This window comes from Venustampulla echinocandica (assembly GCF_003357145.1).
Source record: "Venustampulla echinocandica strain BP 5553 chromosome Unknown scaffold_10, whole genome shotgun sequence".
NCBI classification, from domain to species: Eukaryota; Fungi; Ascomycota; class Leotiomycetes; order Helotiales; family Pleuroascaceae; genus Venustampulla; species Venustampulla echinocandica.
In genome coordinates, this window is record NW_022474215.1 from 100,303 (window position 1) to 113,938 (window position 13,636).

The following is a 13,636-nucleotide window of genomic DNA, read 5'->3' on the forward strand; positions in this document are numbered from 1 at the left end:
CAATTGAAGATTTCCGCAACGCAGCACGCAGTAGTACTAAAATTAACCATGGATCTCATGCCTCGTAACTAGCGTCCATCATTTGCACACCGCTACCCAACGTGTGCTCGGGAGGGAAAACGGATACTCAATATCTGTCTCCACTTATATTGCAAGTATGAAAAATTTCCCATCTCCATCCTACTCATAATATTTTGACGGCCAACCTCTATCTGCCTGATTTCGGACCTTCCTTTTGTAGCAAGTATCCGAAGTATCTCCGTACAGTGGTGAGAGACTCAGCGCCCCAAAATTCGCCGTATCCAACTTGCGAGGGCGAACAAACGGATGATGATCTTTCAATCGCAAGACGCTTATCGCATGATTTCCTGATAAATCAACTCCTTAAGTTGCTCCTTGCTGAGGTTATCCTTGTTCTTGTCGAAATCAAAAAACTCTTCTGGGATTGGGGCGGCCGTTGGCTCGTCCTCTGGGTCATGATATGGCTCGAGGTAAGGATGTTGGAGGGCCTCCTCGACAGTGATGCGCTTGACCGGGTTGAATGCCAACAGCTTCTCGAGGAGATCAAGTGCCAAGTCGGAGGTCTTGGGGAACAATGATCGTAGTGGTACCTTCTTCTTGAAGGGAAGAGAGCGGATGTATTCGCGGGCCCGGCGGGACTTGATACCATAATAATCTTCCATGGTTGGTGTGCCAAGAACATCGAGGATAAGAGTGAGTTGATGATGATCTAGAGCCGTATTAGCATGTGAGACACGATGCATCAAGTATATGCAGAAAACTTACAGTCCTTTCCAGGGAATAAGGGTTTGCCGCTCAGCATCTCCGCCAAAATGCACCCAACGGACCAGACGTCAATCGCCTTTGTGTACTCCTTGAACGTCAACATGATCTCAGGCGCACGATACCAGCGAGTTGCTACGTATTCCGTCATGAAACCGGAGTTATCCTCTTGAGAAGCAGCAGATCGCGCAAGACCGAAATCGCAGACCTTCAGATCGCAATTGGCATTTAGGAGCAAATTTGAGGGCTTCAAATCACGATGGAGGACATTGGCAGAGTGCATAGCCTTGAGGGCGCGGAGAGTTTGGTAGATAAAGTATTGGCAGTGGTCATCAGATAAGTCCTGGGTTCTGATAACGCGGTGCATATCGGTTTCCATCAGCTCCTTGAATCACATTAGCAACCTAGGCTTTTGACAAACGATGAAGGCAAAGTATATTACGTACTTGGATCAGATACACTTCGGTGAAAGTTTCGTAGCTGCGAGGTTTTTGGATGTCGAGAATCGAGATGATGTTTTCATGATTGAAATACCGCAGTAGCTTCATCTCACGCAGGGTTCGTAGGCAGAACATGGAATGATCAAAGGGTGTGATCTTTTTAATGGCAACCTTTTGTCCGGAAGGCTTATGGAGGGCAGAACTAGGCGTCTGGTTAGTTCTGAGTACCTGTGGTAGATATATGTTGACACGTGTGCCATTGGCGTAGTGTCAGGCTGGACTTGGATAGCGAGGTTAATCTCGAGTGGAACTCACCAGACGACACCATAAGCTCCCTCTCCAACGACATCTTGAATATCATACTGCTCGGACACATTGAACGAGATCTTCCGCGACCCAGTTGAAGGATTGGGCGCACGAGAAGTCATCTTGCTGAATTATGACAATATTAGGGTCTCTAAGTGGGACTTGGATAACGACGAGGTCAGCTGCAGGAGCTGCAGTATGATCGCGATCGCCGTCAAGAGCCCGTTTTTCTGCAACGAAAATGTGTAATGGTGCGCGAAGGGCGAAGAAAGCGATGCGAGATGACAGCAGGTACTTCGTATGTACTTCTTTGTTGACTTGACTTCCGTTTGCCCAAGCTTCTTCTAGCGTGAGTGCGAACTAGATTTCACCGTGCGAGTCTCTTTCTTGCTTTGTTTATTGCTTCCAGTATTACTCCGGCTATATTGTATTGTTAAGGATATGGATATGGATATTATTTCGCAGGTATATCTGGAGGGCAATCGACGCCGTGGATATCTTTTTCGACGACGGTTCTCGGCCTTAAGATGGGGGAAGTCAAACGTGCGCTCGGCCCTGCGAGGGAACGTTGAGTTGTCGCAGCTTTGGGTACCAGGGCGGGGTCTTGGGTATACACCAGTGAGGTCTCTGACCTCCTTAATTCGCGGAGTGCCCGTCGGGTTCCCTAGATCAACAGCAAAAAATCAGTATTTTAGTCCCTGAGAGCGTCTGATCATTTCTATTCCCGTCCCGGATGGTCTCGTTCGACTTCGTTCGTCTCGCCTTGAAAGCTTCTAGAAGGCGGGAAACCCAGAGGCTCCACCATGGCTGGAGTACATTGCGCCTCAAAGAAGACAGGTCGTTCATCCGATGTGCAAGATGCTGCTGTGACATGAAAAGTAAGGGCTGGCGTACCTGTGAGATTCCACGCTGTGTGCGTCGTGGTGTTGCAGAGCTGAGGGTCGGAATACCCCGCTACCAGCAAGGATGCAGCGTCTTCTGATCAGGGGAATCGTGGGCTTGTTTGGAGCGAGGGCGAGGGCGAGGGCGCGGCAGACCAGCGGTGCAGCAAAGGGAATCAGAAAGCAGCTTTGGATTGCGCGACGAGGATATAATTGTCGGGTCTGCTCTGGTGTTGTTGCTTGTGCTGTGTTGCTGTTGCTGTGCTGTGCGGTGGTGGATATTGGCTGGTGTTGTGAAGGGGAGGAGGGGATCTGCTGGCGGGTTGATGGTGGGACAGGACACCGCTCTGGGGCTGGCGCGGTTTCGGGAGCTGGGCGGCGCGGGCCTCAAGACACACGACTAAGCCGCTTTAGCTGCCCTGAGGAACCCCGTGAATAGCTAATAATAGCGAATAGTAGCGAGCAGCAAGTCACTAACAGCTAATGATAATAGACTCTTGTCGGTCCTCACGCTACCGTCGTAGTGCCGCGGGGGCCAAATCCCACTTTGGTGCCAATCAGGCGTTGCAAATACAGTCTGATATTGCACCCTAAGCGCCCGAGCCCTTCAATCCCTTCCATCACCGCTCCCTCCGGATGCTGCGTCCGCTCAAAGGGCTCAAACAGTTTCCAACAGCTCCCAACTCCACCCCAACTCCCTCCTCTGCAAGCGCTTCGACGTCCTTCCGCAGCTGCTTCGGGCCATGGGGCGCCTGTTTCACTGCTCGGAATCGTTTCATGAGTGGCCCAAGGTGTGACCAAGCGTCGCTTTAATATTCCGACGTGCAGCTTCCTGCGATGCAGGCCAACCGCTTTGCCGGATCCCAAATGTTACTGCTGCAGCTGTAGTCAGACTGGCCCGCTGTCACGTCCGATGGGGAGCGAGGAGAGGACGTACAGCGCAAAAGTCTCAACTAGTGTAGGTCCCATTGTTGGTCTGGCCGAGTGCTTGTGTGCGAAGGAGGTCGCTGAGAGGCTAGGCTCTGTCTTTGTTTCGGATGTAATCAAATCCGCAGAAGCGGTACAGAGAAATGGCTGCCTATTTTGATAGCAAGTGGTCTGTCTCCATATACGAGTAACGAATGTATCAGGGGCCACGACAACCTGTTTCCGTACGAGTTGCTTATCCATATGCCGTTTTAGGCATGTCGCACAAGCAGCGACTCCTAAAGCTTCAACAGCTCACCTTTTTACGTGGTAGGCATCGGCGAATAAAACACTAGCATTAGCTAGTTTGCATACTAGGGGAAGGTTCCGTCCCCATGTATTTACCTACCTAGGTACTCTGAAACTATCGGATGATATCGTAGTAACAAGGGCAACTCTCCAGTTATCAATCGATGCTCAAGCATATCCATTCTCAACCAACACCACAAAACCCCCACACCAGCTGAGTCTTTGAAAGGACTGTAGGAACCGGCTTGGCGGAGGAATAAATGCATTATGTTCTTCGTACTGTACTACGTACTACATACAGTAAGTAGTACAGCAGTAAGACATAGGTGTTCATGTCGTTTAGAGGTGCGTTTGAGCTTCTGCATCCGGACCCCCTGCACTTGCTATGGGCTGTCTCGCATTTAGACAGTTTTGGGGGCCGCGGCATCTGCAACTGTCTATAGGCTGTACGATGCTACGATTCTACGATGGGAGGATATAGAATAAGGTGCAATATGTAGCATACCAAGAGGGATGGAAAGGTCACCGCTTGGAAAGATATTGGAAGGGTTGCATCGCATATAGTTAGCAAATCGCCCCATGGAATTTTATTTTGTTTCAACGACGATACATTTCTTTCTATAGTGCTACAGAGTAGTATCTCGACGACATTCATTGCACGACCTACGCAAAACAAGGAGGCACACACATCAGCAAGCGGCCCAAGCTTCACCGAGCACAAATCCCACGCGCGGGAAAATCAACTCACCTTCTCCCTTAGTGTTCCCATCCACTGCTGGAAACTCATGCCCTGGTCCGCACGATCCTCAACCAAGAGCGTCTGCGCCCACAACTTCAAGCTAGGATCGCCGTCTTCCCGGATGACATACAGGTGCGGCACGACGATGCTACCAACCCCACGGGATCTATAATCGCGACTCTTATGGACCACTGCACGGACGCGTTCGCTGAAATCGTTGTCAAGTTCCGGTAGGGAGCTTTTGCCGACCTTAAGCTGGGTTCGGTCCGTGATGTCAAAGACGTCTGCGAGTAGTTGTGGAACTGCGTCGCGGCCCACCCAGAGGAATTGCGTTTGGCCGTCATCGATAAGATAGAGACCGAAGGGAGTCAGGCGCTCTGAGGAGAGATTGACTGGAGTGGGGAGAACAATCTGGCTCGTTTCTGGGTCGATAGTACCAGCATTGTCTGGCATGTCGTGGAGCGAGTAGAGCCGTGGGTAGATGTATTGCATCAGGAGGGGCATGGGAAGAGTCGAGAGTAGGCACAGAGCCGCTGATCGAAGATCCGATGGGATTTGGGCCGATTTTCGAAGTCCGACATTCTTGATTAGTCCCAGGAACAACACCGGCAAGCCGCGAAGGTTTGCAGGGAATTGCAAGCCGCCGCCTCCCATATTCCCACCGGCAAGTTCTTTCTTGAACGTCGAAAGAAGCTCAATAAGTTTCGATTGAAGCGCGTCTCTGGCAGGTTCGAGACCGCTACTTAGTGCTCGCTCCACAGCCTTGTGGCTGAAGAATGTCGTAACGGCGCATTGATCAGCTGAAGCATAGACATCCGCAAGGTTGCTTGTGGTAGGAAGTGAGAGGGTCATAACCCGGATACGTCTCTCCCCATTGCATGTCGTGTGGAGAACAGCGGTTTGCATGCAAACAAAGTTCTTCGTCAAGCTCTCATCAATAGCTACTTCAACCACATAACTCTGGTCTCTCGGGAAGGCAGGGAAGGCGCAAAGATCGGAACTTCGGTTAAAGAAGTTACCATAGAATGTACTCATGCGAAGGCCTGTGGTAGCACGGACACGCAGGACGGCTTCAAGTCCAATCTCAGCCGACAGGTAATCACTAAACTCTGTCGCAAACTTGATCGCATCTTCACTCCTTCCAGCGTTCCAGCCGGGATAAAAGTAGGTTTGGCCTCCAGTGTATCTTGGCAGGTTACTGAGCGATGCCACATCCTGGTACTGCGATGAAAAGAGGAACATATCGATGGACACTTGATTCTTGGAACATTCCACCGCAAAGCTCTTGTAGAAGCTGTTAGCGGTCTGGAGTAAAGCGCCCTCTTTTGAAGTCCCTAGGAGCTTCTTGTCCTCACGCATCTCCAGCTTGCCATGCCCGACATTGGGCAATGATGCTGTGATGACAACAATTTTGCCGCCAAGTGGAGAGATGAGTTTGTGTCCAGCTCTCAAAGCAGAGCCCATGCAAGAGCCATTGTTCTGGTTGTTCTGGAACATTTCTGGGAGGGAAGTTAAGAATTTTTCGACGCTCAGGCGGCTCTCCGATAATGGAACAAGCAGTTCCTGCGGGATCGGTAGGAATGGCTCCTCGAGGTCGCTAACCACAAGCATTTGGGTCTCGCCATTCTCGTCTGAGTCTTTTGGAACGGCAAAATAGTGTAGGCCGGAATCAACAGCCATGAATCCTACACGCGTTCTGCGGTCTGCGTTTGGTATCCGGTTCAGACTGTCCAGAATGGTTCGCGCGCTGGTAGCAAGGAGACCACATGATACAGAAGCATAGCTGACATCAAAGAGGAAAAGGTACACGAGGGGTTGCGGAGGGCGGACCATATATTCTTGAGGCGCGACGAACTCGACCACGGCGTGATTCAACTCTGCCCGTAGCGAACGGTCAACACTTTGCTGTGCAGCTGCATCCCAATCAAAAGCTTGCGGTACATCATTTGTAAGATTGCACATATTGCACTTCCAGCGGTGCCCGTGATCCATGAACGTGACGTAGGGATTTATGTACGACCGACACCGGCGACAACGAGAAATAATCTGGTCCTGGACAACGGGTACAGGATCATCCACATCATGTAGAGACGTATACGGCTGGATGACGAGCGCAAACGGAAGCTTTGATTTCTTCAGCAGCGAATTGGTGGTCGGGACGGCATTAAGAGTCGAGCGGACATATTTGGGGGGACAGTTTGAGTCTGGAGACGCTGTAACACTCGACTGTCCATGCATGTTAGCAAGCTCAATTCTCTCGGTGTATTCAGTTTCCTTACATTTGGCGGGAGGATAATTGGCGGCGGGGGTAAATCGAGCTCTGTGACATTGAATGGCTGATTCAGAAGATCCGTAGGATATAATTGATTCAACAAAGCGGGCCGAGCAGCACCTTGTTGAGGTTGGACAGGCGGTTGTGCTCCCATTCCCATTTGGCCCATCCCTTGAGTAATTCCAGCAACACCACCAGAGCCAGGTGCGCCAGGACCTGGATATCCAACATCAGGAGCTTGATAACCTCCAGGGCCGGCAAACGGCGCAGGCGCAGGCGCAGGTGCGCCATAACCAGGAACTGGAGCTCCAGGAACAGGCGCGCCAGGTTGAGCTCCATATTGCGGCTGGCCATATGCTGGCTGAGGCTCTGGTTGCTGTGGGAATCCTCCATACGCAGGTGCTTGAGTTGGGAATTGTCCTCCTCCTTGCAACTGTCCACCTAGCGCAGAGTTCGCGCCAGCCCCGAAGTCATAGGCTTGCGCCGCATAACCTCTTTTCTTCTTCTTTCCTCCTTCATGCTCCTGTTGTCCAGCTGGGGGAGGTGGAGATGCAGTGCCAAAGCCGGGTTGAGCTGGGCTCTGTTGGCCTTGGCTATATGGATCTTGGGGAGGATAACCTTGACCCGGATAACCTTCTTGTGGCGCCGCCATGGTTGCGTCTATTCGTAGAGGTGCACGGTATTGGAGGACGGTTGCTAGAAAAAGCGCGGAGCTGTGAAGTGGTTGTGGGAAGCTTGTGGGTTGACTGTAATATTAAAGGTGCTTCGTCGGGTTCGCGCCCAGGGAACACGTTGCGATATCGATATCTCCAGGCAGATCGGTAATTGTCTCCAGGCAGAGGTAATTGTCGCGAGTTGGGTCTCAGCTATGACCAAGTTGCGGGAGATGGACAATGAGGACAGTCATGACAGTGAATTGAGTTGAACGGAGGGCAGCTTGTCGGGGCCCAGAATAGAATGGATATCCTGGCCTTGCATATTACGAGTTGTGCTTGTGCTTTGAGTGTGGCACGGCTCTAAAGAAAGGTGGTCTTCGCGTCACGTGCCATGCCTCGTGTCTGACGCGCATCCTTCCACTGCCAGAGCCTATCTAGTCAGCCGGGAGAATAATGCCCCTGAATCAACACCAACATTTCTAAGTCGCTCTTTATACTTTCTGGACATATACCTATTTTCCGCTCTCTCAGTATCACGACACGCCAATCAAGTTAACAGCGCCGTTTTCACAACCGTTTCATCGTAATCATGGCTTGGGGACGCTCAGTTCCGAAGCCTCCCCCACCACCCCGCTCGCTGTTCATGTATGTCTCTTAATTATACCTCCCTATAACCATCCACCATGCCTTAGAATCCGCACTAACAGTATGCTTGCGCAGGAAACTTCTCCCTCTTGTCATTCTCATCATCGTCCTCGGAATATGCGCCTTTATCGGGTATCACATCTACCTATCGGTGCAGAAGATCTCGAATACAGCATCCGAAAAAATGCAATCCAAGAACGTCGTGTTTACAAAGGACGGAATGAAAGTTGGTGTTAAGCAGATCAAGAATGAGAACTACGTCGATGCCACGCAGGGATTCCTCGTTAAGGCCTGGAATTTGAGCACTTGGCCTGCGTACAAAAGCCGGCTCTGGAACCAGCCTGAGCAACAGAATAATGAGAAGGCCCAGGCCAGGAAGCCGTGAGTTGCCCTATTATCTTCGTATCCTACCACCCATAGGGGTTGAAATAGCCTTGTCTCCAGCAAACCTAAGCTTCCAACTCCACTTCCTATTTGCTCCTTCACACACATCTATTCAGTACCATAACTGACTAATTCATCTCCAGCTATACACGATCCTCGTCCTCTTCCTCCAAGTCCTCCAAATCCACCATGTAGTACTTCCGCATATCCCTATCCGATACCCCTTTCGCGTGTAGCCTTTTACGAATTCACACTATAACACCACACGGCTATTGGTGTCTTGGTACGGTGGTCATGTTTTTCTATACCCTGGCGGATTGCTCATCTGTTTCTACTGCTGTATTAAAAGGGGGGGATGGCGAGGAGCGTTTCAATTCTGATGGATGAAGAACAACAGCAGTTTGTTTTAGGGATCATGAGCTGGACTTGTTTATTTATGCAGAAACGACGAGATGAAATCTCACACCTGTGTGGTCTTATTATAGCTCCTGTCTCTGTCGTATTGTGATTTTTTTTTCTGTGTCCGCGCCGTGTCCTTTGAAGCCCTAGACAAAGACGGACCTTGCCAAGTACATTCGAGGCCACCATAAGTACACTCTAAACTCGACACTATTTTCTGACCAGATGATCGACCACTCAATATCTTCGCCCAACAATATTCTCAAAGAATAGAGTAGTTTTCAATTCACACCCCTACTCATCATCTCGCACTCTCGCCTCTATCTACCACCAAAACATTTCACAAAAGGCCTAAAATCCACAACAGTACAGTTATCCATCTCCTATTCCCATACCCCTAACCGCCCTACAACTCCCTAGCTAAACCCCGCTTACTGCAAACTCTACTTCACCCCCCAAGTTCGAACGCCAGACTCAAAAAGTGTCTTCCTCTCTCTATATACGCAACGGCGCTTCACCATCCTCACAGGAAGGGGCCGTAATAAAATTTATACTCTTCAATAAGCTAGTATCAAGGTTAAATATATTTTGTCAAGCGGTTCGTAAAAATACATATGACGCAGATTATCTAACTTGAGTTTACCTCCCTATTCCTAGCCGTAAAATTCAATTACATCTATACTTACTTTTAAACCGACAAACGAAAGGGATATACTTAATTGATCTTTTATTTCTTTGCTACTCTTTATATAACCTTACTCTCTAAATCTACTGATTATAAATAATTCGCATGGCGGTATGCTATTACATCATACATGATACCCTCAGGGTATAATCCTAGTTGTATAATTCCACGGGGGTGTAGGTTCTTTAAAGCTTAAGGAAGTCAAAATATATTTCAGGATCAATAGCCTCACCAGGAATGTAACCATACAGTAATGTTTTAATCCTATCTGTTGCAAATTATATAGTATTTATCTAAAATAACGATGAGAGGGATAACTCTACGGCCACCTAGATGTATAGATTATTTACGACACCAGAGAGAATAACGGTAGGGCATTAACGTGAAGGTGAAGTGATATTGAACTACTAGTTGAAGCTGTAGTAGTAGTGATATAGAAAATTCTAGTCAAAGTACCATGAGCCTTGAAGGGAAACAAACACACGGCTACGTGCTTGGCCGTAAGGGGATAAAGGCAGGCATGCAAGGAGGCAGATTAACTGTAACATATCATAAAGGATGATATAAGCCCGTATATTTTGGATATTCACCCTAGTCTAAGACCAAATAGGCACACTCAAACTTTTAAGCCAGATAAATGACACATCGTTAGTCATTGAGAAGAGTATTGCCAGAAACCCTTCCATCACGCCTCATTCAATCCGAAGCGTAGTTATCCCCTTTCCGGCCTCCCAACCAACTCCAATGCTCGATACATTGTACGCTTCGTTTCAAAAACTCGAGGAAAACGACAGGTATACCCAAACAATACGTCATACAGCTAAATAAACAGCCAACAACTTTTCGACCGCTTCTCCCTGGCTATTACTAGCTTTCTTAAGAAGTAAAGCCCGTTCCCTCTCAAAAGTCTCCTTTTGCATTGCCTCGCGCTGTTGTAGTGGATCGAGGGCATATACTGTAGCCGAGATCCTTGTTGTTGCTGAAGAGGCGTAGCTTATGGGGAAAGAGGGATGAGGGAAGGGTGGAGTAGCGCCGGATGGTGGCGCCGTGGGAGGAGAGTAAACACCACGGGTCATAGCAGGTGCCGTTTGTGTGCTGGGAGGTGAGTGGCCTATATTGTCGCGGCGGATGATCATGGATGGGAGACGGAGTTGGAACTGTATTTTGTTAGTTGTGACCTAGTTGTTGAACGACAAAAAAGAGGGAGAGATATACCCCCGCAAGCACCTTCGCATGGTTCATTCCCATGCTATCACCAATATACCGCATCCGCGCCTTGGCCCATGCTCGTTGCGCATCGGTGATGTAATCGGTACAGGAGACTGCAAATATTGGCCATAGGGCGAAGAACCCACCTATACCCTTAGGGTTCCTAAATGCATCGAGCCCAGAAGTGAAGCTCGAGAAATCAGATGAAGACACGGCTCCTCCCTTATTAATGTCCCACCCCAGGTGATACGGTATCGAAGAGAGAATATCGGTCGCTAGGTCGGAACATAGTCTGATACCGTGGGCATATTCTGGGGTAGTGCGGTAGTCAACGGGGGAACAGATCCAAGCTGCACATCGGGTGATAGTACCAGAGATATTGATACGCACGGATCGAGCATGGTTCCACGTGGTACCAACCCAGATACTAGTATATACCTCAACTTTACCCGGGCATACTTCTGCCTTGCTGATATCGGCACCTGCGACATTGTCTACCCAAGCCACGGTCCTGGGTTTCCAAGAAGCAGGTAAAGACGCTTCCCATTGATAGTACTCCTGCTCCAATAGCTCAGCACGCCGTATAAAACCAGTCACCTTTGCGAAATATTCTGGGGTCCGAGGGAAGGAAGTGAGTGCGTTATTGACCTCAGCCCGGAGTTCAGCTAGTTCAAGCTGAATCTTGGTTACGGGGACACCAAAGTCGTCTGATACGCTGTCTGCGACCCACCAGTCGGGACCAAGCTCTGGAGATTTTGAAGCAGTCATACAAGTGATCGCCTGTCTAGTATTTAGCGGCGTTACAATTCCCAATCCTGTGACGACTTACCATTTGTGTTCTCACTACTTGGAATAGAGCATTCCCGACTTTTGTACGTAGCTGTTTCTTACCTCTGAGTTTCACGATTTGAACTGCGCCATCAATATGCGAATACCAGGCACTTGGGTTGGTATTCTCCGTGCAAACGGTCTTCCATAATTAGTACATATATACCGAACTAGGGAGATGGCCTAACCTCATAAAATCCTAGCATTAGAATAGCCGCGAGAGTCTGGTCTGTCTTTTGTTTAGAGGGATCCTGTAGAGCTAAATTGGTGGCCTTTAAAGCTTTTGCGTATTGCATAACGGAAATATACTTTAGTTCCTTCCTACTCTTTGAATTGGGTCTATTGGCTAAAGACGCCATCGCAACAGCAGAGAAGGCACTTGCTAGTTGGGAGTCTGGGTGTTCGTTCTTCATTAGGGGAGCAAGGAAGTCAAAATATCCTCGTGGGGTACCGGCATCGTTCGATGGGGCCAACACAAAGTTTGACATGAAATAGCATGGTGCTTGCTGTTCGATAGGTATTGATAGGGACATTGGTGAGGCTAGTGCCATAGCCATATCGGCGCCTGACGTGGACGTAATCGTCAAGTTGCTACCGTCGTTCGGCGCACTCGATAAAGCAGGATGCGGATTCTGGATCGTAACCCGGATATTTGATTGCTTTCCCGTCGTGAGTGTCCGCCGCGCCCGTCGCTCGGTAGCTTGGGTCTCATTGCGAAAGACAAGATCAAAGTCGTCCTTATATCCTGGACACTGTCGCCTTGATTTGGCGCATTGGTTACATGTTGGCTTGGTCTCATCACACTATCCGAGTTAAGGCGATTAGCAAGAGATCGTTGGCCTGGAATTCTTTGGGCTTCAAAATATCACCAACCTTAATCCTTCGAGTCCTACACATCTGGCACCCTCTGGAGGGCTTCCCGCAATAAACCATTTTGATACTGGTAGCAAAGCGGGGCAGTCGGCACGATCCGAGGGTTACTCCGCAGATAAACGTTATACGTAGCGGCAGCAGCACAACGTCTCGATTTGTGATTATATGATCTCTTGACGGCCAGTGCAAATGCTAACGTGTGACAAACCCTCGGAATCGGCGAGGCACTTATGTTTCTTGTTCAATTTAACGTTTAGGACAAACCAGCAAATCTTGGCAGTTCTCGCGCTACTCGATCACCTCCGGCAGGACTTGTGTTGGTGCGCCGATCACGACTGGGTTCTAGATCCCCGATTCTGATCTTTTCCGATAGCTGGGCTGCTGGTAAGGGTTTCTCAGGGGGGAGAAATGACGGCAGATGACATGAGCTTGAACCGGTAGGAAACCGGGCTCGCTATGTGAGCTATGTGATGTGATGTTTGGGAGATCGAGGAGGTTATCTGTACGCAGTATCTGAGCTTGGACACTTCTCCTGTGCAAAAGGAAACCTATGCCGCTTGAAACAGGCCTTTGCATCAGAATCTGGGGACGGTGGGGTAAGGATCGCTGGGCCTAGAAAGGTGATCGATTCTCCTGGGATTCGCCTCCGTCGTCCACTATCACTGGCTACCCTCGGACAAAGTTTCAATAATTGGCCGGTCGAAACAATGATGGACCTTTTTGAACGATTGATCCAGTACTTACTGCAATCATTATTGTTGATCGGCGCTGGCGCTCCGGGCAGCCCACGGTCCGTTTCTGATCGACGCCCAGTTGTACCGCGTACTTTGCACCTGGTCAATCGTCAAGTAATAGTGAGGTTAATAAGCCACAAGCCTGGTTTACTATGTGGCATTTGTGCTGCTTGGCTGGCAGCCTGGAACTCAAGTTGCTCAAAGCCTCCGCGAATTGGCAAAGTCGGTGCGGCAGCCACTCAACGCACGGAACCTGGCTGAGGGGTCAAAGCAATGTGGATTGTCCGTCGGTACCGAGGCGATATTTAATATTGAGGCAGAACTTTCGGAGGTCGTGAGGAACCGGGAGAGTGGCAAGGTGGGACGCATTGGAATAGGCAGGAGAGAGACCAAACCAAGAAACTTGTTGTGAGATATAGCTCTTCTAATGGGGAGGGGAGTTCTTGGGAGGACGACGAGGACGAGGAGGGAATCCGGAGATAAGGAGAGGAAGATGACGAAAATCGGAAATAAGCGGAAAAGGAGGCGAAGATGTGATACATTTCGTACCTCAGGAATCATGCCAAGCTAGGTAGTAAGAACCATTT

General features: G+C 49.4%; 4 protein-coding genes across 4 annotated transcripts; 1 reads left to right on the forward strand and 3 right to left on the reverse strand.

Annotated features, from left to right (window-relative positions):
• Positions 1-353: 353 nt before the first annotated feature.
• On the reverse strand, positions 354-1,651 carry BP5553_09189 (Mitogen-activated protein kinase; the record flags this gene model as incomplete). Its single annotated transcript, XM_032017812.1, has 4 exons — positions 354-730; positions 787-1,168; positions 1,230-1,425; positions 1,539-1,651. 4 exons carry the CDS (start codon positions 1,649-1,651, stop codon positions 354-356), a joined length of 1,068 nt encoding a protein of 355 aa, XP_031865719.1.
• Positions 1,652-4,147: 2,496 nt separating this feature from the next.
• BP5553_09190 (putative COPII coated vesicle component SEC24) lies at positions 4,148-7,288 on the reverse strand (the record flags this gene model as incomplete). The annotated part of the gene is made up of 3 exons (XM_032017813.1): positions 4,148-4,153; positions 4,374-6,590; positions 6,644-7,288. The coding sequence occupies 3 exons, from the start codon at positions 7,286-7,288 to the stop codon at positions 4,148-4,150; spliced, it is 2,868 nt and encodes a 955-aa protein (XP_031865720.1).
• Positions 7,289-7,881: 593 nt separating this feature from the next.
• Positions 7,882-8,516, forward strand: BP5553_09191 (Uncharacterized protein; the record flags this gene model as incomplete). Its single annotated transcript, XM_032017814.1, has 3 exons — positions 7,882-7,937; positions 8,013-8,318; positions 8,465-8,516. The coding sequence occupies 3 exons, from the start codon at positions 7,882-7,884 to the stop codon at positions 8,514-8,516; spliced, it is 414 nt and encodes a 137-aa protein (XP_031865721.1).
• Positions 8,517-10,217: 1,701 nt separating this feature from the next.
• BP5553_09192 (Zn2 DNA-binding protein) lies at positions 10,218-12,339 on the reverse strand (the record flags this gene model as incomplete). The annotated part of the gene is made up of 5 exons (XM_032017815.1): positions 10,218-10,562; positions 10,621-11,394; positions 11,444-11,584; positions 11,631-12,245; positions 12,316-12,339. 5 exons carry the CDS (start codon positions 12,337-12,339, stop codon positions 10,218-10,220), a joined length of 1,899 nt encoding a protein of 632 aa, XP_031865722.1.
• Positions 12,340-13,636: the final 1,297 nt, after the last annotated feature.